This window comes from Penicillium subrubescens (assembly GCF_028828155.1).
Source record: "Penicillium subrubescens strain IBT 31985 chromosome Unknown utg000005l_segment0_segment0, whole genome shotgun sequence".
In the NCBI taxonomy this organism is placed as follows: domain Eukaryota; kingdom Fungi; phylum Ascomycota; class Eurotiomycetes; order Eurotiales; family Aspergillaceae; genus Penicillium; species Penicillium subrubescens.
In genome coordinates this window covers 3,249,341-3,276,658 of record NW_026643155.1, presented here as the reverse complement: position 1 = coordinate 3,276,658, position 27,318 = coordinate 3,249,341, and the positions used below count along the sequence as shown (strand labels likewise).

Genomic DNA, 27,318 nt, shown 5'->3' with positions numbered 1-27,318 from the left:
TCAATAAGTACATATTTTTTCCATTTCTCATATATCATGACTCTAGAAAACTCATCCCTCTGTATCAGTAGGTCCTCTAATCAACTAGCAGCCTCTAACTACTTATGTGCGTCGAATATTCACCATTGGGATAAGTAAAATCCATATTTGTTGGCAAAGCTTGAGCTCCCAGGTACCAGGAATTATCCTGGCTCACCACAGGATACCCAGAAACACGACTGTCGTACAGGCGCTAAAACCAAAAGTTAGTTCAATACTAATTACCCTAAGGAATGACATCTTACCCAATCAATTTGAGCCGGCGTGCTTAGCATATCCCCAATCACTTCGAGTGATGAGTAGGACGGCGTTGAGCTAGTAGTATTGTACATCGCGGCTTGCATGTCATCGGCGCTTGCCGTGGTATACGTCGGGTACTGCTCCTGGTCCATCGTCGTCGAAGCTAATTGGAATGTCACTTGATCTGCGTTCGTCGTCAGATTGAATCCTAGTAAAGCGCGGTTTAAAAACCTACCTTCCATTGGAATCTCCTGTTCCTCGGGCTCCGCTACCAGACTATCGACACTCGTGCCATGGATCTGGCTGAGCATGATGGTCAAAGCGGCAAATGCCCGTTGCGTATCCATAGATCGACGTCGTGCATCCTTGAAAATCCGATGCGTGTCCTCCAGCAACGAGATCAGATCCGTGCGTTCCTGAGGTCCCAGGCGAGAAGCACTACCCCGCTCATTATCTTGAGACAATTCCAAGCAGAGAATCATGGCAGAAAGAACGAAATCCGTGTTTTGGAAAGAGTTGACAAAGAACCGCTCAGCGTACAGCTGACCTCCAGGTAAAGACTCATTCCAGATATCGGAGTGATGTCGCAGAGTCTCCCGCGCGGCAGCAAGGCAGACTGATCGCGAATACGCGTATTTGCTTCCCGTCTCCGACATATACCGACGATGCAGCACCACGCGCGTCTTTTGATAAAGCAATTCCAATGAGTACCGTCGCATGATCAGACTGGTTGGTAACGCGATACATTGGGCAATGGGTTGGATGCGGAATATGGTGGGCAGCAGGTTATGTGCTTCCTCTAGACGACGGTCCGTCGCAAGAATCTCATCATAAGCCGCTGTCTCTCGCGAATAGGCCAAGTCGACGGCTTGACCAAAGGCGGTCATGATGCGCGACTTGGCTCTGCCGTATGTGCAAGGCGTAACCTCTCCCTCGTCGCTTCGTCCTTGTGGCAATTGGACTGTGTTTTCGTCAAACTCTGTGTCGTGCAGATTGGAGGGCAATTCTGTATCAAAGTGCCACGGTTGAATGGTCCGTGGGATTCCAACCTGGAAGGAAATCAAAATGTCTAGCTGGCAGAGCAAGGCCCAGAGACGACGACGCATTTCACCGTCAAATGCAGATAGACTCGGGTAGTGTTTTGCATCACGGTGGTAGCCCATGCGCATAGCTAGGTGAATGGTCATGGTGAGTAGGTACGAAACGCCAACCTGAGCATCCTGGCTCCGGTAGAATTCGCATATCGCGTAGATAAACAATGCCTCGCACTTATAACGGCCCGGTGTCATATAGTTCGCTTGCACTAGACACTGGGCAGCTCTTTTGCGGAAAGTGTCCCAAGCAGTCGCACCGTCCTCCAGTTCCGATGGTAGGGCTTGCTCGCATCGGCGAAACCAAGATACTGATAGGGCCAGGATATCGAAGAGTAGGGCGATCCAAGTAAATGACATGCTGAGCGGGTTGTTCCAAAAATGATCGTACTCTCTTTGAAATGTCGGAATATGGAGGCAAACTAGCGACAGTTTTAGAATATAGTTCATTAAACAGCTTCGCGATCAACCTACGCAATGCTGGCTCTGTTGTCTTGAGAAACTTAGACACCAGGCGATCAGCTACTGGTCTCGGGGGAATGTCGGCGAGTACTTCCTCTTTGGTGACTGGCCTGGACATTCCCAACAGCAAGGCTGGAGATGGACCCTCGCCGAGCCCATCTTCGAAATCCTCCTGGTCAGAGATTTCATGTTCGGCGATATACTCTTTCACGCCGTGGATCTGCATGATTGAATCTTATTAGTCCTGTCCTCTAGTATGTAATGGTTTGAGGCTATCAGTACAAACCTCTTCCAGAACCGCACGCCAGTCAGCACTGTCGATGTAACTGATTGACTCATCTTTTACCACCAATGTGCCTGTCTCAGTAGGAGACTGCTTTGTCTCACGATCACCCACTGAAGGTGGCGTATCATATGCATTTGTACTATCCGATGAGCCTGTGTTGAAATCGATCACTGACTCGGCAGGTCTCTTCTTCTGAGACAAGGACATGACCAGATTCTCCAAATGCTGGAGACGATCCTGCACCAGCGTTGGGCTCGAGCGCCCATGCTGAGCTTTTCCTCGAGGACCACGGCCAACATAAGTACACGTGCCCGCCTCACCCCGCTTCTTGCAGTTGGTACAAGGGTATGAGCGATCGCATTTTAATCTGCAGGTGGTTAGACAGAAACCACAACAGAAACGGGGAGAAGCTATTCATGCAAAGTAATCCGACAGCTGATATAAAAGCTTAACGTACTTTCGGAATCTGCATGCTGTACACGAAAACTGGACCCGCGTCCTCTTCTTGGGCGCTGGGGTCGCGGGATCGCCAAGCGGGTCCAGGGGATTGACTGGAAGGTCGGACATGGGGGGTGGAGATCAAGACTAAGCGCGCACACTTAGTAAAACCGAGGGGCGAAATAATAATAGTCGTGCATTCCAGGCTCAATCCGGCGGGGGTTGCTTCAAGAAATCCGATGGATGATGGGGAGTTCAGAACAGAAAGTGGAGGAGTCAAGGTGGGAGGGTCGGTCTCCGCTTTCTTTAACTCCGGGCCTTTTTGCAGGTGGGGGCCGTTAGAACAATGAATGGATGGAGTCTGATCCCGGGGATCTTGAACCTGGTAGCGAATAAAGTCGGGGATGGTGGCTTCAAGGACTTTGAAAATGGACGGGTTCTCGTGAACTCGGGCACTGATTTTGTCAATACACCTCCATATCATCAGAGTACGACGGGGGTTCTGTATTCTTTCCATACTAGAGATTAGTAGATCCCAGCTGGGCTGCATAGGAGAACCTCTGTACATTCTTGAAAGCGGGATTCGGTAGAAATATGGATCCAAATGGAATCAATCAGATAAGATGGTATTCACAGAATATATTGGTAGACTAGGATCATGGTTCAAGGACAGTGGGGGTATCTGGGGTTTGAGGACAGGAGGTGAATCATACAAAAGAAGCGTCGAAGGTCAAGGCAGAGAGAACAAATGAATTGCAAAACTGGCCCGTCACTCAAAGACGAACCTGACCACCGTTCAACCGCTCCCAGTCCTTCTGCGCAAAGGGAACATAAGTATCGCCCTGTAGCCAGTACAGGCGATCATTCTGGGAGACCTGCGACACATCGACTCCCTCCGTGCGCAATGCATGTTTCTGCTGCTTGTTATTCCCAGTAGAAACCATCTCGGGCATCACACGGATGAAAAGAGGAGCCGCGAATCGAGGCAGATTCTTCAGGGTATGGACCGCCAGACTATGAAGCGTCGCAGACGACGGCTCCAGTGCCAGGCCGGATGTGTTCCCGCTGGCGATCTGCTGGTTGAACACGATAGCCGCACATCCAGCACGACCATCGTGGTTGGGCAGAGCAACTCCGTAAACATTGGCCTCGTGCACATCCGGGTGTGCCCCGAGGACTTCAGCAACTTCGTTGGTAGACACGTTCTCGCTCTTCCAGCGGTAAGTATCCCCAATCCGGTCGGAGAAGAACCAGCGTCCATCGCTGTCCCATCGAACCATATCGCCTGTGCGGAAATAGGCGTCGCCCTTCTTCAGCACGTCGCGCACGATTTTACCCTCGGTTGCCTTGGAGTTCTGGAAGTATCCCTGGAAAGTAGCCGCAGGATCTGCGGGATCAATGGCAAAGAGAAGCTCACCGGGGTCGCCACGAGGGACCTTCTTGCACAACCCGGTCTTGGGATCGCGCCACGGCTCCTGAGTTTCGTGATCGACGTCCACAATGGCCGAGCCACGACCGAGAATGATATTGCCCAGAGCGCCATTGCGACCGATAGCGCCGGCGGAGAAGTCATTGGACGAAATGTTCCATTGACCAGAGGTGCCCTCGGTCGCAGCGTAGAATTCGGCAATCGTGGGAATGTTGAAGCGATCCTTGAAGCGGTTCCAGATATCCGGGCGCAGACCGTTGCCAAAGGCAAGTCGAATATTGTGCTTTTTGTCAAGATCCTCGCCTGTAACGGGATCGATCTCGGGAGGCACGCCCAGGATATACCGAAGTGTCTCACCCACATACTGAATGACAGTGGCATTGGTGTCGCGAGCCTCCTTCATAAAGTTGCGAGCAGAGAACTTGCGTCCGATAATGATCGTCGACCCGTTCATCAAGCACGTCACGAATCCCAGAACCGCAGCGGAAGAGTGATAAAGTGGCATGCAGGTGAAGAAGCGGTCCGAAGGGCCAATCCGCATCCAGTCACCTACAAACAAGCTACCAGACCAGCACTTCTTCCAGCTGACAATGGCAGGTTTTGGTAGACCCGTAGTGCCACTGGTGTAGATCAAGATTGCCATATCGCGTGGGATCAAACCACCGCGCACCTTGTCATCTTCACGCGACGGCTCCATATCCAAAATCTGAGACTCAACATCGGGAGTGAAAAAGACCACCTTGACAGCCCCCTTGCCATCACGGAAACTCGACGACGCAAAAGCCTCCAGTTGTTCCGGCGGGAAACAGTTACGAACTTCCTCGTCCACGATCAAAAGTTTCGCGGTCGAGGTCCGCACTGAGTGGGTAAGTGGCTTGCCAGCCAAGTTATAGTTGATGAAGGCGGGGACCGCGCCAATACTCCAGAGTCCGAGAACCATGAACAGGAAAGTCGAGGAATTCATAAAGTCAATAGCTACGATATCCTTCCGGCGAACTCCTTGGACCTTCTTGAACCAGGCGCCGTAGCGAAGGGCCATGAGGTATGTCTCGTGAAACGTCCACGCCTTGCCATCGTATACAATGAATTCCTGGTCGGCGGTCGCGGGATTAAGCGCGAAGTTCTCGAGGGCATAGAAAAGGTTCAATTTATCACCACGTTCGGCGTGGCGTGATTTGAGCGTCATCTTTAGAAGAGACTTGATCAGGCCGAGATCGTAGGAGAGCGACCATCGTGCGTTGAGGTATGCCGCCGTGGCTGCGGCGGCAGGGAGAGCATAGCGCAAGGGGATGTCTCCACGAGGGGAGCTATTAGCAGAGCTCATTCAACTCTTTTACACATAGAATGCCTTACCTGGCCAGGATGACAGCGGCATCTTGAACGTTACCCGTAGGGATTGAGGAGAGTTGCTGAGAAGAACAATTGGTATGTCAAGGGCGCAGTCGCAATCGTACGACCTTGTCTTATCGTGGCTGGTTGCGATCCGGCCGGGGAAGCTACGTCAATGCCGACGGCAGTAGCTCACAGGATATACAGAATGGGGAGGAGAGAGCTTTAATGCAAAGAACCTAGTATAAGAGCTCGAGTCTGGGGGCAATAAATGGCAAAAGGGGAGGGAGAGAGGCCCAGGATTGCGACAATGCGAAAGGTGTGAATGAAAGTTACCTCGGCACGGCGTTGATCGCAGGCCGGTTTATGTACGCAAATACACTTGAGGTATGGTATGCTGCATTTATGCATTCGGTGCGGTGGCTACACCGCGTCATCTCACCCCGTCTTTTCTTCCCCACGTTCCAACCGTTGAGATCTATCTGTCTAATACTCCAATATTTATAGTATATTGATCACTTTAAACGGGACATCGCGATTTCATTACATTACATTCCATCCTACACAATATTCTACTCTTTTCTTTACGCTCCAACCTGCGACGGGCATCTCGGGGGAAAGCATGAATTGCACCACCTTCACATGGCCCGGTGGCTCGGCTTATTTTACTTGATAGCACAGGTCAGAGCTGTGAGCATGGGGTAAGACCCAATATAAGCTGGGGTGTCTTTTTACCCCACGTAGTTAGGCTCGCGAGGTGCGTCAGACCGTTCAAAGATTAGCTTGGACACCGGCGATCGTCCCCGATTAAGCCTCTAGCTCCTCGGCCAGTGTTGTATTCTCCAGATTCCACGGATAAACACATCGGTGTGGGGTTACGAGATACTCATTCAGGATTATTGAGGTAGACAATATACTTCCTTCATATTTTGTTTGATATACATCTCCCTATCTACTGAGGTGCCTTCACCTTCTTCAACGCAGGGACCTCATCATAATCATCCTCCATGAATTCCCGGACAGCCTCGAGACCCTTCTCCAACACCTCAGTCTCGCATGCATATCCAATACGAACATATCCCTTAAAGTCCTCTCCCCCTCCAAAACAAAGGCTACCCGGTACAAACATGACACCCTTCCTATCCTGAAGCATCTCGCAGAAAGCGACGTCATTCACCGGCTTACCCATCTTGTTAAAGCGGACGAATGCCGTGGTGCCGGCGCGAGGCTTAATCCAATCGCACGCCCAGCGATGAGACTCGATGAACTTCTCCAGAATTGCAAGATTAGTTCGTCCCAGCGCGATATTTCGCTTCAAGATATTATGAATGCAATCCGGGGCGAGCGCAAAGCTAGCAATCGCGTCATCGATCTGACCGACGGAGATAGTAGTGTAATCGCGCGAGCTGGCGCAAGCTTCGATGATGCTGTTACTGAGAGATGCGATCCAACCCACTCGAAGACCGGCAAGACTGTATGCTTTGGAGACGGACCCAGTTACAACGCTGTGTTCGTAGCCGAAGGAAAGCAGGGACGGAGGGAATTGTGAATCCAAAGGGCTGATGTTGTGGAAAAGAGGACGGTATACTTCGTCTGCGAAGAGGGTGATTGAAGACTCGCGGGCAAGATCAACGAGGCTCTGGAGCGTGTCGCGAGGGATAATAGCACCTGTTGGGTTTTGGGGGTTGCTATTATGAGGTAATATATGGTTAGTATTTACATAGTCCGTGGCCATTCAATCTGTGATTCCAACTCACTTGATGATAATCAACTTCGTGTTCGGACGAATTAGGCTCTTTAGCTCTTCGATATCGACTTGCCAGTCATTCGCCTCCTTGGAATTCCACAAGCTGACTTCAGCACCCAGAGATGCAGGAACTGAGTACAGCTGCTGGTATGTGGGATAGTGGCAGATAACATGATCACCAGGGCCAACAAGAGTATACAGCAGCAAGAAGTTGGCCTGAATAGCACCCGCTGTGATCAAGACATTATCCTTTGGAACCAAATTCGGGATTTTCACCGAGTAAAGGTTACTTAGTGTCTCCCGCAGCTTATCGGAACCCCGAATAGCTCCGTACGTGAGCTTGGTGGATTGAAGCGCAGTCAATGGGTTGGTATCTTTGTCCTCGGAGAGCTCGCGGAGGTCGTCAATGGAAATAGATGCGCAGCAGGTCTCGGCGGTGTTGTACTTGGCAGTTGTCTCATACTTGTCCATCCACTAGAGCTTGTCAGCGTCCTTGTACAGTCTTGATACTTCACACGCAGCCCACGAACGACTGACTCATGCACAAATGCGGGGGAGCTTACCTGCTCAACAGCGAATGCCTCTAGCTTCACCATTGTGTCCGATTCTTGGATCAGAAATGAGATAAAAGTTTCTCAATTCAAGGTCAAAGTTCTCAAGTCTCGCTGGCCACCAAAATGTCAAGCCTGTTCGGTGTTTCCAGAGTCGCGTCCCTGTTCCTCCGAGGCCCGCCAAATCTCCAAATCACGTGGTCTCCTGTCCCCGCATTGAGGCTGTGGAGCCTGACAGCATCACTGGATGTACATAGATGCCTTTCAAATAAGGAAATTGTACGTGAAAATAAAACTTCAAGAAGAATGGAAAGAGCACTCGAAAGAGCACTGGAAGGAAATAATATTATCAAAGCATCGAATAAAGTACGGTAGGTTGCACACCTGAGGAACATACGTTGGATACATATATCGACAAAGCTTTAGCACAATTGTTGAATGATTAAGGGCAGTGGGTTTTCATAGCGAAAGTCGTCTTTATCTAGCTCATTTTCAGATCATTTTTCATACCAACAGTCTTTTTGAGTATTCGTTCACGATTTGCTAGACCACTGGTAGTATACCATTTCCGGTCAGACACAAGACTCATCAGATCAAGCCGTAACATCTGAAAATCTACTGATGAGGTAGACTCCATGAGAATATTCAACTCAAAAAACAGATCTTATTGAAACCGTCTCCGCCAAAACCAATTAGGCAAGTTCTACGGGAATGCCAAAAGCGTATTGCGCATGCTCTCGACGTCATTTAAGGTGTAGTTCTCTGGGCAGAGCACTCTGATATCAGTGTATGGCAGACTGACGAGGGTCGCGAGTTTGATTTCAGTGGGTGTCGTTCCCAGTACTCCAGCATATATTATTCAGCAATGAGCATGAACAATATACCCAAGTAGCTCCCCTTTGCAGTGCGCTGGTTGTCATCCGACTTTGGCTGCAAAGAATCGGGTAAACGCTTGACGTCGTATCGAGTATTAGGTCTTCCACCAATTCTCGCGATCGTTGGATCTGTCGGAATATAGTAGGGTAGACTTGGTTGTTCTTGCACTATGTTAATACCCGTTAGGTGATATTTCTTGCTGGACTCTTTGATGACTATAATACTTAGTGTGTGACTTCAAGATATCTTTTTTGGACTCACTAGCGTGACAGAAACATGACCATAGACGGGGCAAATCACCAAAACATGCCTCTTCAATCTTGCTGGATGGCACCATGACATGCTTTAAACTGGATTTCCGATAACCTCTCCATTGATTTTTGAGTAGCCGATCCAGATCAGTAGAATTTGCGATCCCACTCTCCCCCGTCCATGGGATTTCCACCTCGCATAGAAGACATGCTGGTGGTGGGTCTACACCTGTCGTCGTACATTGAGGATTCTTGCGCCCATTGTGATGTTAGAGAGTATGTATACTGAGACAGCTTGTATGGAATGAACGGTGGATGGAGCATTGGTTAGTGAATAATCTATTCCACACTGCCATGTTCTGATGTAATGATGAATGCTCGACTTGCGAAGCCAGACTCGAGCAAGCGTTTATCTTCGACTTCACTTGGTCTAATATGTCTTGAGCGAAATGATTGTCGTGCTTTGATACACGGTAATCATTAGCTTTGCAGGTACATACCTGTAAGCCTTGTGCAGACATTGATTCATATGCCAATCAGGTAGAGCTTGTTTGGATGTTCGGAAGCCAGGCAACGCCATATTAAAGTAGCGAATAAGACTAGTCAAAAAGACCACGATCTTACAGTCAAAAGCCACGCACCTCGTGGCTGTTTAGCCGTCAACCCCGCTTACTGTTGAGTCTCCTCCTACCTTGCTTATGTGTCAGTTATGGCGAGTTCCTGGCCCACCCCTAAAGACACAGCCACTTGTTCTCCGCCCGCGTCATCGTCTGGGGCCATCTCCTCTCCGCTCTGGGGACCTCCAACTCAATCATTCACCCACTCTCTGCCTAACACCAACCCCACGAGCTATACGGATGTTTGGAGCTCACTTCTAGCTTTAAAGCTATCCTGCGATCTGCGTTCGCATTCTCGCTTCGGTCGCTGGTACGGCATTAGACCAGCGCCCAGCCACCCCTGCGCAACATGCGGTCGGCTTCCGCATTCCTTCTCTCGGTAATCGCTCTGGTCTGCTGCTCTGTCTCATCAGCAGCCTGGAGCGATGTCTACGATGTAAACCTCGTTCCTCGATCCCCTTTTTCGCTCCTTGATGACCGGCCTGCCGATTGTCCGCCCTGCTTCAACTGCCAGCTCGACTCCTACAACTGTACCCACTTTGCGCCCTGCAACAAGTACAACGGCAAATGCTCTTGTCCGCCGGGCTTTGGAGGAGATGACTGCTCGACCCCCGTGTGCGGATCGCTGGCCGATGGCGAGAACCGCCCGAGGCGCGAAGGCGACACCTGTAGCTGCAAGGAAGGTTGGACCGGTATCAACTGCAATGTCTGCGAATCGGACAATGCCTGCAATGCCATGATGCCTGAAGGCGAGGGCGGCAGGTGTTACAAACAAGGTGTCACCGTCAAGGAGAATTTCCAGATGTGTGATGTAACGAATCGAAAGATCTTGGACCAGCTTGACGGCCGGAAACCTCAAGTGACTTTCTCTTGTAAGGAGGAGGATAAGACTTGCAACTTCCAATTCTGGGTAGGCCAAAAGGAGTCCTTCTACTGTGGTCTGGATACTTGCGAGTGGGGCATGGAGAACAGTTACGATACGAACACGACCAACTACAAGTGCGAGAATGCCCACTGTAGCTGCATCAAGGACAGGTTCCTGTGCGGCGAAAATGGATCCATCGATCTCGGTGTCTTCCTTGATCAAGTCATCAAAGGACCCGCTACCTTCTCTACTAAAACGACCGCCGATGGCTCCAAGAGCGTCTTCTCCGAGCCCGAAATGAACAACCTGATCAGTGGTGTCTTTGGTGACCCCAGCATCTTCTTGAGCTGTGACTCTGGGGAGTGTCTATACAAGACCGACGAACCAGGCTACGAGCGGCCGATCAAGAAGATCAACACCCCTCTGATTGCAGGTGTGATCGCCGGTTGCTCGCTCTTCGTCGTTGCCGTGATTTTGCTTGTCTGGTATCTGTCACGCCGTGCTGCTCGTCGGGGTTATCTCCGTCTGTCACTGTCCGATGATTCTGATGACGAATCAGCCAAGCTTCTGGCTGAGCATCGGCCTGCAGCACTGTACTGGGATAATGTGTCTTACTACCTGAATGGTAAAGAGATTCTCTCTAATATCCATGGTGCGTCGGGCCCGGGTCAGATCACCGCGATCATGGGCGCATCTGGTGCAGGCAAAACTACCTTCCTAGACCTCCTAGCGCGGAAGAACAAGCGCGGCGTCGTCCAGGGCAACTTCTATGTGAATGGCGAGAAGGTGGAAGACAGCGAATTTAAAAGCATGGTGGGCTTCGTCGACCAAGAGGATACGATGCTGCCAACCTTGACCGTTCACGAAACTATCTTGACCAGTGCCCTTCTTAGGCTTCCACGGGATATGAGCCGGGCTGCCAAGGAACAGAAGGTGCTGGAGGTTGAAAAGCAACTTGGAATTTATCACATCAGGGATCAACTGATTGGCTCAGAAGAAGGCAAGGGTCGTGGTATTTCCGGTGGTGAGAAACGCCGTGTCGGTATTGCTTGCGAGTTGGTCACCAGTCCCAGCATTCTTTTCTTGGATGAGCCTACCAGTGGATTGGTATGATACACACCAAATGCCTTCTCTTTTCCTGATGCTAATGGATTTCTAGGATGCATACAACGCTTTCAATGTGGTCGAATGCCTGGTTACCCTGGCCAAGACATACAACCGAACCGTCATTTTCACCATTCATCAGCCGCGCTCCAACATTGTTGCTCTCTTTGACCGACTCATCCTTCTCGCGGGGGGACGCACAGTCTACTCTGGTCCCTTCTCAACATGCCAGCAGTACTTTGACCATATTGGATATTCATGCCCTCCTGGGTTCAACATTGCGGATTACCTCGTCGATCTTACGATGCACGCGAGTGTAGCAAACTCTTACTCTGATGAAATTGGATCTGCAGTGGATGGACATAATGGCCCGCCCAAGACTGCTTCGAGTAGCCTCAGAGCGGTTAAGTCCGTCGCCAGTGCTTCCAACGTGAGCATTGAGGACAACTCAAGCACAACAGCAGAGCCGACAAGGAGACCGAAGCACAACCGAAGGGTGTCTGTCAAGCAGCAGCAAGATCGTCAGCTTTACTCGCGACGGAAGGATCAAGAACAACGTCCATTTACACCAAAGACTGACGAGGAAGATGCTACGCTGGACGTAGCGGAGAACACCCAACAATGGCTCCGTCTGCATCGCCAACCGGGCAATGTTCCCCCGCAGATTCTTGATGATCCCGACCAGCTACCTCCCCCAGCACCTGGCCAAACCGACCTGGATGTTCTGGTTGCCAGCTACGCTAGTTCAGACGTCTCGCGCTCAGTCCACGACGAGATCATGTCTGTCATCCAGTCTGCGCAAAATACCAATGGCTCCACCAACTCGCACCTGACGAATGGTTCCGGGACAGGGCAGATAGGTTATGCTCGAGTCAGTCTGGCTCGGCAGTTCCTCATCCTGTCGCAACGTACATGGCGCAACCTCTACCGCAATCCGATGCTGATGCTCACACATTATGCTATTGCTATTTTGCTTGCTGTTCTTTCTGGATATCTCTTCTACGGGTTGACGGATGATATCAAGGGTTTCCAGAATCGCCTGGGTCTTTTCTTCTTCATTCTTGCTCTTTTCGGCTTTAGCACCCTTACCAGTTTGACTGTTTTCTCCACGGAGCGACTTTTGTTCGTCCGCGAGCGAGCTAACGGTTATTACCACCCGGTCACATACTTTGCCGCCAAGGTTGTATTTGATATCGTACCGCTTCGACTCATCCCTCCCATCATTATGGGTATTATTGTCTACCCCATGACCGGATTGATTCCTGCATGGCCCGAGTTCCTCCGCTTCATGCTGGTTCTGGTGCTGTTTAACCTCGCGGCAGCCTGCATCTGCCTGTTTATTGGTATCATCTTCCGAGATGGCGGTGTGGCCAACCTGATTGGCAGTCTTGTCATGCTTTTCAGCTTACTCTTTGCCGGTCTGTTGCTGAATCACGATGCGATTCCCGCATCTGCCTTGTGGTTGCAAAGCGTAAGTCTATTCTTTCGATCCCCCACGTCAAGTCTTATTCATTAATTCGTTTCTAGCTGTCAATTTTCCACTATGGCTTTGAAGCTCTTATTGTTAACGAGGTCACCTTCCTCACGTTGATTGACCACAAGTACGGCTTGGACATTGAAGTTCCCGGAGCCTCGATCCTGAGTGCCTTCGGATTCAACACCCTTGCTTATTGGCACGATGTGATTGGCCTCGCTGTGATCTCTGGGGCCTTTATCATCATTGCATACGGAGCGATGCATTTCCTACTTGTCGAGAAGCGGTAGATCCGCTCGGATTCTTTGACTCACTCTCCTTACCATGACTAGGAGATCCCTGTTTCTGTCCCTTATTTGGCACTTTCCGTTCTTGCAGTTTATTATTCTGTGTTTTGTTTTATGTGAACGTGATGTTTTTTCAGTTTTAGAGAGCACTTGAGAAGCTACCTTGCATTCAAGTACATGTTTCGAGGTAGGCCTACAACTTGATTTGTGTGTATATAGACCATGCTATGTGACCAAGTATACAATCTGGGCCTATTATAATTTGCAGTATATACCTCCACGGTGTTCATATGGAAGTTGGGCTAATCACCAGCAGCCATCTGGAATGCGAAGCACGTGTTTCGACGTCATCCGAGTATCTACCTACCTAAGGACTTTTGCTTTTTCTGCTGTCTCCGCCTGATCAAACATCTCATGCCTAATCCATTCTCGTTCTCAGTTAAGCAGACCAGCATTTACAAGTATTCTTTTTCTTGCTCAAACCTATAATCTGCTTTGTGTATACACTGTTTAGTGCCCCCCTTCCTCTTTGGCGGATGACGCGCTAACTTTCCGCAGTAGTGGTCGTAGTAGCTAGGCCCACCGCCGACCCGTTCAGGTTGGCGAGATTCGCTAACTAAACTCATCCCCCAACCTCCCAAAGCTCTTCTTGCTCTTTTGTCCAGCATCTCCTCACTTTTGCGCCTCTCCATCTCCACCAACTGTGTCATTACGCAGGCCTTAATTTGTGAGTAAATCTCCCGATTTCTCCCCGCCCTCCACAACTATCCAAGAGTCTTCGCGATTCCTCCGTCTTCCTTGGGGCCTCGGACCCCACAAACTCCATCTCCAATTCCGGCCTCGCGGTCCGCACCACGACTTCGAAACCTCTCCCCTCCTCCTCCCCCAAACCCGCATCTCCACCTCCCCCTGTTCACCACCACCGATCTGACCATCTGGAATCCCTCGTTCCAGTCATTGAACCCTAGCTTAATCTCCTGGAGGAGTCAATACCTTGCCCATGATGTCCGGCGAAGCATGGCTTTACCTGTTGTCAGTGTTGATCAATGCGGTCAACCTGTTCCTCCAGGTTTTCTTCACCATCATGTACAGCGATCTCGAGTGGTGAGTGTCGTTCTCCTGAATCCCTATCGGCTCGAGCTCCCAAAGCCGAGCCGTTGATCGCAGGAGCATAGCTAATTCGCGCCTCCCCTTTTCCTGCGCAGTGACTACATCAACCCTATCGACCTTTGCAACCGTCTGAACGCCTACATCATCCCCGAGGCCGCTGTTCACGCTTTCTTGACTTTCCTCTTCGTTATCAACGGCTACTGGCTCGCGATCTTCCTCAACCTGCCTCTCCTGGCATTCAATGCGAAGAAGTACGTCCCGCCACCTTTGGCCGATGCCGGCCTCCGCATTCCCAATCTCGGGAGCAAAAGGCTAATCTGATGATATTCTTTCTGGGTATATAGGATCTACGACAACCAGCACCTGTTGGATGCGACCGAGATTTTCCGCAAGCTGAACGTGCACAAAAAGGTTGGTTATCGCTTGGTTCTGGGATCTGATCAGTCTTCTATCACGAGCTTTTGTCACTGACCCGGTCGTGTGTGCCATCTACAGGAATCTTTCATCAAGCTAGGCTTCCACCTCTTGATGTTCTTCTTTTACCTCTACAGCATGATCGTCGCCCTCATCCGCGACGAAGGCCATTGACTTCGCGAAAAGGCGGAACATGCCATGCGCCATGGCCCTTCCAACTAGCTCCAGGCCGTCGTTACATTCCCTGAATGCTTTTCGGGAGCTTCGCATCGTCGGTTTCGGCCGGTTTCTCGCTCCTTCGGCTTGTACCTATCGGGTACGACTGCATCTCCCGTGGGCAGCCGCTATGCCATATATCGCGGTGTCTTTTCCTCTCTTGGGTTGTTCTGGGTTGACGGGATACGAATTGATGGATTAACGTGTAAGGATCTGTGTGTCCTTGACTCTAGATGGTTGGTTATTTGCTGTGGCGGTGCGTAATAGAGATTATCTTCGGGATTTTCCTGCGGTGTGGTTTTTGACGAGTCGGGGTGATTCTTGTCAGGAGAGGCGTATGAAATTTCTTCCGATGGGCTGCTCAGATTCGCTTCTCTTTATGTTTCTTTTCTTCTTGTCTTTCTATGTTGATCTTGTCATGTCTTTCGGCCTGCGAGCTGTATATACCTCCCATGCGGTTTGGCAATGAAGAGCGTACGATACCCAAGTCTTTTCTTCCCATCTCTCGTAAAAAAAAGAAAGAAAGAGAACAAAAGTCAAGACTACACTTGCACCAAATAGGAATTTACAGTCAGATAAAGTATCTACATTCTTGAAAAGATATTTGCGGGGTGAGGAGAATCGATGCGGACCTTTGAACCTTTTGCCGCAGTGGGCGAGCTCTCACTCACCTCACACTTCTTCACTTCGCGGGTCTCCCGACGCCCGTAAAATTCCCATCCGCCCAACTGCCAAACCACCTCCCACCCCATCCCATCACTTTGTCGCAGTCGTGGGTGGGCTTCAATTTGAATAAGCACATTCTCTCCACATATTCCAATATGGCGTCTCTGTTGGGCGCAGGCTACGACTCGAGCGACGATGACGCCACCGTGCCCAACCCTTCAGTAACGACCGCAACCAAGATCGTTGCTGCACCAGAGGTCAATACAGAGGTTTGGTCCCCCACATGCCACCCTGCCTGCTTCCCATGCCTTGATCTCTAGCACTCGCTCCATATTAGGACGACCAGATAAGACTAACTGCCCTACAGGACCAAGCGCATATGCAGATGACCCTCGCCAACACCTCGTCGCAAGCCCTCACCTACAACGCCACATACGATGATCTAACGCGGCCCTCGCAGGGTCCCGTAAACCCCTTCAAACCAGCAGGCCCCGGCAATGGAGTCAAGCGGAAGAATGTTCCGACCGGATTCGCCGAGGAAGCAGCCATCAGCGAGTCGACGTTCGCCGCGCAACATCGCACGTTCCAGAGTCTGGGATATACCCGCAACCCGACCTTGCCGGACCAGTTCGTTGGAAACATGGACAAAGTCGCGCAGTTTGGAGGACGGGATGTCGTACAGATGAAACCTAGTAAGGAGGCTTCTGCCGCATGGCGAGCAAAGCGACAAAGGAAAGGCGACTCCAGTATCGTGGAAGGCGACGGCGCATACATGGGGCCCTGGGCGAAGTATCAAAACGAACAGCAATATGAGGAAATTGAGGTCGGCTCGGGAGAGGAGCGTGAGCTCGCAAGTGATGAGGAGTGGGCGGAAGAGGACGAGACTTTGGCTCCCGCCGCGCCCATGCCGGCCATGAGCAAGGAAGCCACCGAGTACCAGGGGGATACGTCGAAGGTGGAGACCACCGAGTTCCACGGCTCCGAGCAGTTCGACTACCAGGGCCGGACGTATATGCATGTCCCTCAAGATCTGGATATCGACTTGCGCAAGGAGCCGGGCAGCGTCAAGAACTACGTGCCCAAGAAGCTGGTGCACACCTGGAAGTCTCATACCAAGCCTATTACTTCGCTTCGCTTCTTCCCGACATCCGGTCACTTGCTGCTTTCTTCTGCGGCGGATGGAAAGGCTAAGATCTGGGATGTGTATCACTCTCGGGAGCTGCTCCGGACTTTCTCTGGTCATTCCAAGGCCATCACCGACACAGACTTTGATCCTACTGGAAAGACTTTCCTGACTGGTTCCTACGACCGACAGATCAAACTCTGGGATACGGAATACGGAAAGTGTCTGGGCCGCTTCTCCACCGGCAAGACACCACACGTCGTGCGCTTCAACCCCGGCGCCGAACATGGACACGAGTTCCTGGCTGGTATGTCGGACAAGAAGATTGTCCAATTCGACACACGATCTGGCGAGTTGGTCCAAGAATACGACCACCACCTGGCAGCCATCAACACCATCACCTTTGTCGACGACAACCGACGCTTCATCTCGACTTCCGACGACAAGTCGCTGCGCGCTTGGGAATACGGTATCCCGGTCCCAATCAAGTTCATCGCCGAACCGTACATGTTCGCTCTGACACGGGCTACACCCCATCCCAACGGCAAATACGTCGCCTTCCAGTCCAGCGACAACCAGATCTTGGTCTACGGCGCCACAGACAAGTTCCGACAAAATCGCAAGAAGAGCTTCCGCGGACACAACAATGCCGGATACGGAATTGATATCAAAATCTCGCCCGATGGCCAATTCCTCGTCTCTGGTGACAGCGGGGGCTACGTTTGCTTCTGGGATTGGAAGACTGGCAAGATGTATCATAAGATTTTAGCGGGTGGAAAGGAAGGCGGCGCTATTACCTGTCTGGACTGGCATCCGCAAGAGACGAGTAAGGTTGTTACGGGTGGTCTGGAGGGCGTTATCAAGTACTGGGATTAGGTGTTTTGTACGGTGTCACGCAGATTTGGAAGTTTGCGGATGTTTATACCGGCCTTTTTTCAGGCGTTAGAGATGATTTCCCTTACGGTCAATGATGATCTCTGGTAACCTCATTTTGTCACTTTCCAAAAACTCGAATCTTCATTTCGCAACAAGGATATCCAAAACATGATCTATACATGAACACATAAACAAGATGGGAGAGCTTCTCTCGGATGCAAACCAAATTTTTCAAAATGCAGTGCTTCACAGCATTCTCGTCACACCATACCCCCCTCCCTTCCCCCTTCCTTTTATGACAACGCTCTAGATAAGTACCGTAGTGAAGCCCGGAAAAACTGCACTGGCGAAAAGCACCGCGGATATTTCCACATCAATATCGACACAGCACCGACGCCAGCAACCAACGCAGCACTCAGACCCATACCAAGCAACTCACTCTGCCTCGCCACAGCTCGCACAACCTCCGAGTACCGCTGATTACTGAAACTCACACGCGCATACTGCGTCCTCCACCCCAGAGACGGGAGGTGACGATCAAGTGTTTCCTCAACAGACTTGCGTAGCTTGTAAAGCGGGGACTTGACACCCCAACGCATCTCGAGATAATTCTCCTTCGACAGATTGTTGATGGCATAGGTATCTTCGCAGCGCTGATCGGTGTATGCTTGGAAGGCGGCTTGGCGTCTCACGCCCCGGGTATAGACGCTAACGTCCTTGTCGTAGACGCCGTGTTTATCGAGATGTTCGAAGAGAACGCGGACATCTTCGAGGCCGGCGTTTAGCCCCTGGCCGTAGAAGGGGAGGACGGCATGTGCAGAGTCACCCAGTATAGCCACACTGGCGCTGAAATGATGAGGCTTGCATTTGATGCTGATCAGAGGTAGATGCGGGTTCACGTTGAATTGCTCGCTCAACGCCTCGGGGTCAATCAGTTCTGGGCATACGCCGGGGAAATGCAGATCGAAGAAAGCGTGTAGATCTTCTGGCGCTTTCTCCAGCGCGGTATAATGTACCGACGGCGCGAATAATGTACAGGTAAAAGATTTATCTGCAGACGGCAGCGCGATGAACATGAATTCGCGGCCCGGCCAGATGTGTAGGTGATTCGGGGAGATGCGGAAATTTCCATCCTCCGAGGGTGGAATTCGGAATTCGCACCATAGTGTGTCGATGTACTCTTGTTGGTAGTCGACGCGGGCGAATTTCATCATGTGGAATCTCGAGGCGGAGTGTGCTCCGTCCGCGCCGATGAGGTAGTCATATGAAACTTCGATTTCTGGTACACGACCGGCAACGCCTAGGTTATCGGGCTGAGGTGTCTCGCCGGGGATGCGTCGCTCGAACCAGGCCTTGTTAGTCCGGAAATCCGCGCCTGTCAGCTTGTGGTTGAAGAAGAGCTTGACATTTGGTTCGCGCTCTAGCTCGTCAAGTAGAGCATTGTTTAGAGCGCTGCGATCCAGAGCATTGATAGCCTATATCGGAATAATTAGCCCATTTCCCGCTGTCAATTTTGAGGCTGATGCGTATTGGACCTGTCAGGTACCTACCCGACCATGAACATCATAGGCTTGAGCAGCCTCCCAGAGCTGCCCTCGGTCTCGGCCGTGGATCATCCGCCCATGCATGGGGATGGTATCGCGGAGTACATTCTCAATCAGACCTGGTCGCTCTGAATGACGAAGAGAGTTGATTCCGCGCTCTGAAATGGCCAAGTTGATCGACTTGGTAAAGTTTAGCGGCACAGTGGTGGGATCGCGGAGATCTACGGATGCCACGAAAATTATTATTTGACTTTTGCTTTCGGGAATTTTCGCAACGCGGTGACATGAACGGGCGCAAAGAGAAAGTTGTAGATGGTGGGAGTCAATTCGGGATCACATCAATCAATCCCAAGATATTGTGTTTCCTTATGGCGTAGGGGACCTTGCGAGACGGTTGCAGCAGGTGGTGGCATGGTATAAAATTTACTCGTCGTTCCGAGACCATTGCACCCGTAGGACGGTACATGCATATTCCATGCATTGATCTCTCTCGTTCTTCTTTTTCTCTCTCTTCGTGGTCGCATGGGGGCAATAGAGGGAAGAGAATCGACATTCAAATCAAGCAGAACTAGAACGTACCTCCACGTAACTCATATACTTCGACTTCATCGCCTCGGGATGCAGCGTACAACGCTGCCAGGGCTCCCACGGGACCGGCACCCACCACCACCACTTTCTGCTTGGGAGTTGCGGTAGCCATGATGGGGCAGAGTGAATAGAGACCACGGGAGAAATGAGATTCTCAACTTGGAAACGAGACCCTTTCCCCGGATGAGTCGATATTAAACTCTGTCACGTGTAGCGACATCGGCCGTTTCCTAATTGGGAAATATTTCCAAAACGATCGACCGGGAATTTGCTGAGTAATCGGCTTCAGTCCCGGCCGGCGAAATTAACCGCGATGATGCCATACTGGATTCCTTGCAGCCTTATTGCCTTATGCCTTAGGTCTTACAGCCTTGTGGCCTGAATTGCCAGATGTGATCGGCTGGTCACGCTAGTCCTATCTGGGACTAGCGGGCAACCGCGAACCCGAGGCCGCGGGGAGTTGAATTTCTTTTTTGGGAACATTCCTTGTTGCAAGTCTCAGATTCCACCGCGAAACGATACCGTTGGTGGGCCATTCACAGAGTCAAGATCACCATGGCCGCCGTTGCACCTCGGAAATGTATTGGTGTGGACTGCGAGAAGGATGCAGGCACGCTCCAATGTCCGACCTGCCTGAAGATGGGCACCGACAGTTTCTTCTGCTCGCAAGACTGTTTCAAGCGGAGTTGGGTAAGTCTCTCTCAAAGAATGATTTTATAGTGACTAGCTGCGTGCTTGGCCTTAACAAAATCATTGCTAACCTCATCCTTTGCTATATCTAGAGCGAGCACAAGACCATCCATAAGAAGAGTAATATCCTCACCAATCTCTTTCCTCCGAAGGTAGTTTCTGAACCTGATCCAGCAACCGGTCACTACAACCCATTCCCTTCGTTCCAATTTACTGGCGCCCTCCGACCCCTCTACCCACTCTCGCCCACCCGCACCGTTCCTCAGTCCATCCCCCACCCCGACTATGCCAAAGGTGGTATTCCAATCTCCGAGCAGAAGCTATGGGGCCAGCATAAGATTAAAATCCTGAACAAGGAGGAACAGGAGGGTATGCGTGTCGTTTGCCGTCTGGCTCGTGAGGTCTTGGATATTGCGGCTCGTGCATTGAAGCCGGGCGTCACCACCGATCAAATCGATGAGATTGTTCACAAGGCTTGTGTTGAGCGCGACGTAAGATATTTCCCATGGAAACCGATGTGAGATCATATACTGATTTGGGACATATTTTCCTCTATAGTCATATCCCTCGCCGTTGAACTACATGCACTTCCCCAAGTCTGTCTGCACATCGGTCAACGAGACCATCTGCCACGGTATTCCCGATCAACGGCCCCTGGAGGACGGCGACATTGTCAACATCGACGTGACCCTATATCACAAGGGCTTCCACGGCGATATCAACGAAACCTACTATGTTGGCGACAAGGCCCTCGCCAACCCCGATGCCGTCCGCGTCGTCGAGACCTCGCGCGAGTGTCTGGAGAAGTCAATCGAGCTAGTCAAGCCTGGCATGCTCTTCCGCGACCCCGGAAATGTGATCGAGAAGCACGCCAAGTCCCGCAACTGCAGTGTCGTCAAGACCTACTGCGGCCACGGCATCAACCAACTCTTCCACTGCGCCCCTAACGTCCCCCACTACGGCAAGAACAAGGCTGTCGGCACTGCCAAGCCTGGCATGTGCTTCACCATCGAGCCCATGATTAACATTGGCACTCACCGTGACCGTACATGGCCGGATGACTGGACTAGTACCACTGCCGATGGCTCTTTGTCGGCGCAGTTCGAGCATACTATGCTGGTGACGGAGGATGGCGTGGAGGTTCTGACCGCTCGTCTTCCTGACTCACCAGGTGGTCCTGTCCCTATGCCTGTGGTGGAGAATGGAAACTGAGTGTAAATCTTGGGATTTTGCATCTATGTTCAAATACCTAAGCCTATCTTGAAGCAAAATTTAACGACCTGTCCATGTCCATACTTCAAATCTTGAGTTGCACTACTGTGTATGATAATGTAAATTGGTGTAGAACCAGGCTGAGAAGGTACCTGCACGACAGACTATGCCCCCTGTGAGATATAGTGGAGAACAGGTACATACATCTGGATCCTCGCCATTTATACTGAAGAAACGGCTTTACAGTGGTATGTAAAAACTAAATACACATGTTTTAACTAATTATCTAGTAGATCCAAAAATAGTACAGCCTGTTGTGCGGAAGCATAAGTTATCGTATGATCAACCTTAGCCTAGATTCATTTGTATCTATTTCAATGAACTTAACCTTTGAATGATTTGATATCTTTAATCGGAGCGTCTTTCGCTCTATACAATCCAATGTGGGGCCACGACAAACTGTCTCAAAATATGAGACAGATCGATCCATACAATGTAAGTTGGTTTAACTAGAAGATTGAACTTGCTCGAGCAATTATTGTACTGTATTGAGCACGTGGGGTGCCTCTTATCTCGAATAGAAACCGGTGCAGTCAATGGATCTGGCTGCAGTGCAAGATGGCAAAGGTTTCGGTCAATATCGAGCTTTTGTACATATCTCTATCACAGCCGAAACAAGTATTTCAGTTGTTGGCACGGGGAATTCACTGTTACACATCCATCATATCAGAGTTTGACTCGAGGGCATCGTCAAGGGCTCTCAAGCTCTGCTACAGGGTATGCACAAGTGAACACCGGGGCGGTCATGGGACGGAACTTTTCGGTGTAGAGAAGATTAAGAGTGAAGGATGTTTTGGGATTACATCCATCTCAGTCCTTTCCTAAGAACCCTGTTCTTAACATACACCTTTATAGGAAGGTGTATGTACAATGTTCGGCCGTCGAGCTCATGTGGGGCTCGCTGTATGTAGGTTGATCTATAGATCTCATGTCTCACGGCGTCAAAGCTGCAGTTGGAATGGAGAAAAGGGAGTATCTCAACCCTCGTCCAAGCTCAAGATGATATCGCCAGAATTAAGCACTTCAAAACCAGTCAATCGCAGTTTTATCTGTCTCCACAGCAGAAGAAGCAATGCCGGTTTTGCTCGGCTGTCATGGCAGCCCCACCTATGGCTCAGCTTACCCTCCCCACATCAGCAGCACCACATTTGCCTTCAGCTCTGGTCTTCGTTTCTTCTCTTTTTCATTTTGATTTTTTTGATTATTGTTCCTTGCTTATCAGTGAGGGCGATTCCTACAAAACAGCTTTGTCCCACAATCATCTGGCGGGACAGTTATCAAAGTCAATTCAGTAGGCTTCTCGTGAACCGGAATTCCCCCAATCGAAATGGCCAACCAGCTTCACAGCGCACCGCCCTTCCGGGCCGAGCACATGGGCTCGCTGCTGCGTCCTGACAACTTGCTTGAGGTTCGCGCTAAGATTCGTGACACCGGTATCTCGGAGGAGGCTGCTGGTCTGCACGCTGTTGAGAAGGAGGCCGTTAAGGATGTCGTTCAGCTCCAGCGGGACCTTGGTTACAAGGCTGTCAACTCTGGCGAGTTCAACCGCACCCGTTTCTGGGGTCTGATGTGGGATGAGTTCCAAGGTAGGTCCAATGAAAGCTTTGTTAGCTCATCGAGTGCGTTACTGATTTGAGATCTTCAGGAACTATCCGTCTTCAGGACGCTGAGGCCTCCATGTTCAGACTGTACCACCCCGATGTCGTCAGTTTGATTGAGAAGGACCGTAAGGTCATGCCCGGTGACTCGGTCATTGCCGGCTCCAAGCTGTCCTGGAGCGCCGAGCAGTCCGTGTCCAACTTGCACGAGCTGAAGCTCGTTCAGGCATCTCTGCCTGAGAGTGAGTGGGGCAACATCAAGCTCACCATGATCACTCCCGCCTGGTTCCACATGCGATACAAGCAGGGCAAGGCGTACACCCCCGAGGCCTATACCAATGACGAGGAGTACTTCGCGGACGTCGCCCAAGTGTACCAGGACGAGCTGGACGCTCTTTACAAGGCTGGCCTCCGTAACGTCCAGTTCGACGACCCCGGCATGGCCTACTTCTGCTCCAAGTCCTTCCGTCAGGGCTGGGAGGAGGATAAGGACAACATTGGCTCGGTCGACGACCTGTTCGATGCCTATGTCAAGCTGTACAACGATTGTCTGGCCAAGATCCCCGCCGATATGCACACCGGTATCCACCTGTGCCGCGGTAACTTCATCGGCGGCCGCCACTTCGCCGAGGGCTCATACGACATCATCGCGAAGAAGCTGTTCGAGAACCTCAACGTCAACACCTTCTACCTCGAGTACGACACCGAGCGTGCCGGCGGCTTCGAGCCTCTCAAGTTCCTGCCCAGGAACAAGAATGTCGTGGTCGGCGTCATCAGCACCAAGCTGCGCGACCTGGAGGACAAGGAGGCGATGAAGGAGCGCATCTACAAGGCCGCAGAATACGTTGCCTCCGGCAGTGGCGAGAGCCGCGAGGAGGCGCTCAAGCGTATCTGCGTCAGCCCTCAGTGTGGCTTCAGCACCCACGAGAGCGGATACCCCCTGAGCCTCGACGATGAGAAGAAGAAGCTGGGTCTGGTTCGGCAAATCGCCGACGAGATCTGGGGTGAGGCATAAATGTGTGATGTGATGAATGCAATCTCACGCGGTGAGGTGTAATGGTTTCTCTGATTTCAACAGCGACGAGAACTTTTGACGATGTGACACGACGACATGTATTTTCTTTCAACAATTCGCAGCCGCATTTGGAATCTCCTTGGGGTTTAGCATGTACATACTACCTATATGGACCTAGGTAATTGGGGAGGTTAGTAGCGGGCTTCATTGGTCAGGCACTTGAATATGAATTTTGCTTCGATGCTCTTCTTCATTGAATGATGTTGATTTGAATTCCCTCGGCGGGGCTGGCCCCTCTTTTAAATGACAAGCTACGGCCACCAAGGTTGATAAACATTGCAGCCTCGTCTAGTGTGATTGGTCACTTCAGTTTCGAATGCTTAATCAACTAGCTAAGTAACTAGTTAGCAGTTTCCGTCAACAAAGATTATTGTCTGAGTTAAGGGTCCCCAATTACTGTTGCATCTTGCAGATCTATCAAGCCCGTTTGGCACTCTGACCGCTGACAAATGTGTATAATCGACATTCATCACGCAATTATAGTCCCTATGAGCTCTTTTCGGTAAGTTTCAAGTTGAGCTTCACACAGACAATACTCTGCAAGACAATACTCTGCTATGTATCGCCATTGCTCGCTTCATTGCAATTGATAAGCCTAGGCATGTTCTTATCATCTTCGGCAACAGATTGCCGAGGGGAGGCCTGAGTGCCCGAGAACGGGGGCCATCATACAGAAGGAAAACTCCAATGGACCACGATGATTGGCCTGCCTCCAGGTCGATGGATTTGTCAGAGAGGGGAACAATGCTTATCAGCACGTGACCGCGTCCGGGGTCCCGAAAAGAGTAAGTCGCGCCTTTTCCTCGTCCATTTGAGTCATTTCACTTTCTTTAAGTTCTCAAAAGCTATTCCTGGGGCGAGACCCTGACTGGCAAGACGTTCATTTTCGATGGTGCCACAGCGGACTCCCACCGAGACGTCCCCGTTGTTGGGTGAGAGCAACGGCACTGTCTCTAACGGGGCGATTGTCGGTCACGATGCGGAGTCAGGGGAGCCCAGACCGTCGGTGGAGGACCAAGGGAAGGAGCCGTTTCCTGATGCGAAGAAGCAGCTAAAGTGGATTGTCCCTGCAATCTCGATAGGTGTATGAATTGATTCTGTTCACTTTCAATCATACTTGCGGGTTATTGCAAGTATGTCGCAACACCTCGGCTAATGAATGAATTGTAGATTTTCCTGTCTGCGGCGGATCAGACCATTATCATGGCCAGTTATGGTCAGATTGGAAGTGATCTCAAGGCTCTCAATTTGACCAGTTGGATTGCCACTTCGTACTTTTTGACTTTGACTTCGTTCCAGCCTTTGTATGGAAAGCTGAGTGATATTTTTGGTCGGAAGCCCTGTTTGCTTTTCGCCTATGCCATTTTTGGAATCGGATGCTTGTTCTGTGGTCTGGCTCGTAATATCAACGAGTTGATCGCTGCACGTGTATGTCTTCTCTTTCCTAGGGGGTGTCTTATACCCTGGATGCAGAAATTCACAACTAACAATTCAACAGGTCTTCCAAGGCATTGGTGGTGGAGGTATGACCACGGTGGTCAGTATATTGATGAGTGATATTGTCCCCTTGCGAGACCGAGGGCTCTGGCAAGGCGTTATCAATATCATCTTTGCCACTGGGTCTGGAACGGGTGCACCTCTCGGCGGAATCTTGGCCGATTACATCGGTTGGCGCTGGTATGGATTATCAATTTCTCGTGAGAATGAGCATGAGCTTTTCTAACATGATATATTAGGGCGTTCCTTGCGCAATTCCCCATGTGTATTCTTGCCTTTATTGCCGTCTCATTCATGCTCAAGCTGCCAGCTCAGGAGAGTTCGCACTGGAAAGACAAGCTTCGTCGGGTTGATTTCCTCGGTGCAATCGTCCTTGTCGGTGCCGTACTAGGCTTCCTCCTTGGTTTGGACCGCGGAAGTAATGTCTCATGGACCATGCCTCTGACAATTGCCTCGCTGAGTGTCTCGGTGGTCCTGTTCATTGCCTTCATCCTGGTCGAGATTTATCTCGCAGCTGAGCCTTTTGCCCCTGGCCATATCATTTTCAATCGGACATTTTTCGCCCTCTATTGCTGTAATTTCTTCAGCTTTGGAGGATGGCTTGCGGCATTGTTTTATATTCCGCTTTACTTCCAGGCCGTGGATGGGGTTTCGGCCACTACTGCTGGCCTGCGCCTTCTGCCATGCATCTTGGCTGGAGTTTCCGGCTCTCTGTTCTCTGGGTTTATCATGAGGTGGACTGGAAAGTATTATTGGTTGACTGTTGTTGCTTACTCTCTCCTGACAACCGGCTGCTTTACCATCTACATGTTTTCGGGTGGCCTTGTTGCCAGCGTGATTCCCATGATCCTCGGCACGGTCATCTCGGCATTCGGAAATGGCATCGGTGTCACTACGACTTTGATCGGGTTGAGTAAGTCTTGCCCTTTATCTGGGATCAAGTTCGTTCTCGCCAATAGCTAACAATCTGTTCAGTATCGAATGCAACTTTTGAGGATCAGGCAGTTGTAACTGCTTGTTCATACCTTTTCCGATCTCTAGGATCCGTCATCGGCCTCTCTCTTGGCTCGACTGTTGTTCAGCAGTCACTGCGCGATGGATTAAGAGAGGGCTTGCGAGACAGCAAAGACATTGACCAGATCGTTAACGGAGTCCGAGAAAGTCTCGACTACATCAAGAAGTTGGACCCCGATATCGCGCAAATCGTGCGCGACTGTTACGGGTCGTCTGTCAACAAAGGCTTCGCCTTCATGGTCGTGATTGTGTTTTTTGCTTTGTTCAGTGCCTTTTTCATGCGGGAAGCTAAGCTCACCCGTTAAAGGATCCACGAGGCCGCGTGAGTTCTGGATTTGAAACGAAGATAAACGATTTGGCTGCATGAATTACATGCTGCATAGTTGATAAGGTATCAAAAACTGCATGGGAGGTGATGGAATCAGATTGAAGGTGTATCACGCCGTGACTGGGGTTGGTGATGATGAGAGGTTAAAGTTTTCCATTCTGAGCACAACAACGAGCTTCAAAATACGACACAAGCATATTTCAACATATGAAAATGATGTT

At 50.7% G+C, this 27,318-nt stretch overlaps 10 protein-coding genes across 10 annotated transcripts; 6 read left to right on the top strand and 4 right to left on the bottom strand.

Moving 5' to 3' along the window:
• Positions 1-94: 94 nt before the first annotated feature.
• On the bottom strand, positions 95-2,685 carry N7473_007690 (putative C6 transcription factor; the record flags this gene model as incomplete). Its single annotated transcript, XM_057153630.1, has 6 exons — positions 95-232; positions 285-463; positions 515-1,792; positions 1,845-2,052; positions 2,119-2,485; positions 2,576-2,685. 6 exons carry the CDS (start codon positions 2,683-2,685, stop codon positions 95-97), a joined length of 2,280 nt encoding a protein of 759 aa, XP_057007968.1.
• Positions 2,686-3,329: 644 nt separating this feature from the next.
• N7473_007689 (uncharacterized protein) lies at positions 3,330-5,360 on the bottom strand (the record flags this gene model as incomplete). Its single annotated transcript, XM_057153629.1, has 2 exons — positions 3,330-5,278; positions 5,339-5,360. 2 exons carry the CDS (start codon positions 5,358-5,360, stop codon positions 3,330-3,332), a joined length of 1,971 nt encoding a protein of 656 aa, XP_057007967.1.
• An 860-nt stretch (positions 5,361-6,220) lies between these two features.
• N7473_007688 (uncharacterized protein) lies at positions 6,221-7,748 on the bottom strand. The gene is made up of 3 exons (XM_057153628.1): positions 7,625-7,748; positions 7,072-7,535; positions 6,221-7,002 (listed from the first exon to the last, which is right to left on the bottom strand). Exons 1-3 carry the CDS (start codon positions 7,655-7,657, stop codon positions 6,267-6,269), a joined length of 1,233 nt encoding a protein of 410 aa, XP_057007966.1. The 5' UTR covers positions 7,658-7,748; the 3' UTR covers positions 6,221-6,266.
• Positions 7,749-9,559: 1,811 nt separating this feature from the next.
• Positions 9,560-13,366, top strand: N7473_007687 (putative ATP-dependent permease ADP1). The gene is made up of 3 exons (XM_057153627.1): positions 9,560-11,328; positions 11,381-12,796; positions 12,853-13,366. Exons 1-3 carry the CDS (start codon positions 9,706-9,708, stop codon positions 13,087-13,089), a joined length of 3,276 nt encoding a protein of 1,091 aa, XP_057007965.1. The 5' UTR covers positions 9,560-9,705; the 3' UTR covers positions 13,090-13,366.
• A 720-nt stretch (positions 13,367-14,086) lies between these two features.
• Positions 14,087-14,784, top strand: N7473_007686 (cornichon family protein; the record flags this gene model as incomplete). Its single annotated transcript, XM_057153626.1, has 4 exons — positions 14,087-14,190; positions 14,292-14,447; positions 14,541-14,607; positions 14,692-14,784. 4 exons carry the CDS (start codon positions 14,087-14,089, stop codon positions 14,782-14,784), a joined length of 420 nt encoding a protein of 139 aa, XP_057007964.1.
• Positions 14,785-15,647: 863 nt separating this feature from the next.
• N7473_007685 (WD40 repeat domain-containing protein) lies at positions 15,648-17,491 on the top strand (the record flags this gene model as incomplete). The annotated part of the gene is made up of 2 exons (XM_057153625.1): positions 15,648-15,761; positions 15,860-17,491. The coding sequence occupies 2 exons, from the start codon at positions 15,648-15,650 to the stop codon at positions 17,489-17,491; spliced, it is 1,746 nt and encodes a 581-aa protein (XP_057007963.1).
• Positions 17,492-17,784: 293 nt separating this feature from the next.
• On the bottom strand, positions 17,785-19,735 carry bna4 (kynurenine 3-monooxygenase; the record flags this gene model as incomplete). Its single annotated transcript, XM_057153624.1, has 3 exons — positions 17,785-18,966; positions 19,042-19,256; positions 19,615-19,735. The coding sequence occupies 3 exons, from the start codon at positions 19,733-19,735 to the stop codon at positions 17,785-17,787; spliced, it is 1,518 nt and encodes a 505-aa protein (XP_057007962.1).
• Positions 19,736-20,113: 378 nt separating this feature from the next.
• On the top strand, positions 20,114-21,608 carry N7473_007683 (methionine aminopeptidase MAP1). Its single transcript, XM_057153623.1, has 3 exons — positions 20,114-20,313; positions 20,406-20,804; positions 20,872-21,608. Exons 1-3 carry the CDS (start codon positions 20,179-20,181, stop codon positions 21,523-21,525), a joined length of 1,188 nt encoding a protein of 395 aa, XP_057007961.1. The 5' UTR covers positions 20,114-20,178; the 3' UTR covers positions 21,526-21,608.
• Positions 21,609-22,798: 1,190 nt separating this feature from the next.
• Positions 22,799-24,198, top strand: N7473_007682 (cobalamin-independent methionine synthase II family protein; the record flags this gene model as incomplete). The annotated part of the gene is made up of 2 exons (XM_057153622.1): positions 22,799-23,171; positions 23,231-24,198. Exons 1-2 carry the CDS (start codon positions 22,913-22,915, stop codon positions 24,196-24,198), a joined length of 1,227 nt encoding a protein of 408 aa, XP_057007960.1. The 5' UTR covers positions 22,799-22,912.
• Positions 24,199-25,147: 949 nt separating this feature from the next.
• On the top strand, positions 25,148-27,074 carry N7473_007681 (putative MFS multidrug transporter; the record flags this gene model as incomplete). Its single annotated transcript, XM_057153621.1, has 5 exons — positions 25,148-25,342; positions 25,429-25,686; positions 25,757-25,935; positions 25,995-26,668; positions 26,731-27,074. 5 exons carry the CDS (start codon positions 25,148-25,150, stop codon positions 27,072-27,074), a joined length of 1,650 nt encoding a protein of 549 aa, XP_057007959.1.
• Positions 27,075-27,318: the final 244 nt, after the last annotated feature.

Bases quoted from the DNA above. Each gene is read 5' to 3' on its own strand.
- N7473_007688 (XM_057153628.1), bottom strand. From the start codon at position 7,657: ATGGTGAAGCTAGAGGCATTCGCTGTTGAGCAG. The intron at 7,536-7,624 runs GTAAGCTCCCCC...GACAAGCTCTAG, and splicing joins AGGCATTCGCTGTTGAGCAG to TGGATGGACAAGTATGAGAC. The intron at 7,003-7,071 runs GTGAGTTGGAAT...ACCTCATAATAG, and splicing joins ACGAAGTTGATTATCATCAA to CAACCCCCAAAACCCAACAG.
- N7473_007687 (XM_057153627.1), top strand. From the start codon at position 9,706: ATGCGGTCGGCTTCCGCATTCCTTCTCTCGGTAATCGCTCTGGTCTGC. The intron at 11,329-11,380 runs GTATGATACACA...ATGGATTTCTAG, and splicing joins ATGAGCCTACCAGTGGATTG to GATGCATACAACGCTTTCAA. The intron at 12,797-12,852 runs GTAAGTCTATTC...ATTCGTTTCTAG, and splicing joins CTGCCTTGTGGTTGCAAAGC to CTGTCAATTTTCCACTATGG.
- N7473_007683 (XM_057153623.1), top strand. From the start codon at position 20,179: ATGGCCGCCGTTGCACCTCGGAAATGTATTGGTGTGGACTGCGAGAAG. The intron at 20,314-20,405 runs GTAAGTCTCTCT...TGCTATATCTAG, and splicing joins ACTGTTTCAAGCGGAGTTGG to AGCGAGCACAAGACCATCCA. The intron at 20,805-20,871 runs GTAAGATATTTC...TTTCCTCTATAG, and splicing joins AGGCTTGTGTTGAGCGCGAC to TCATATCCCTCGCCGTTGAA.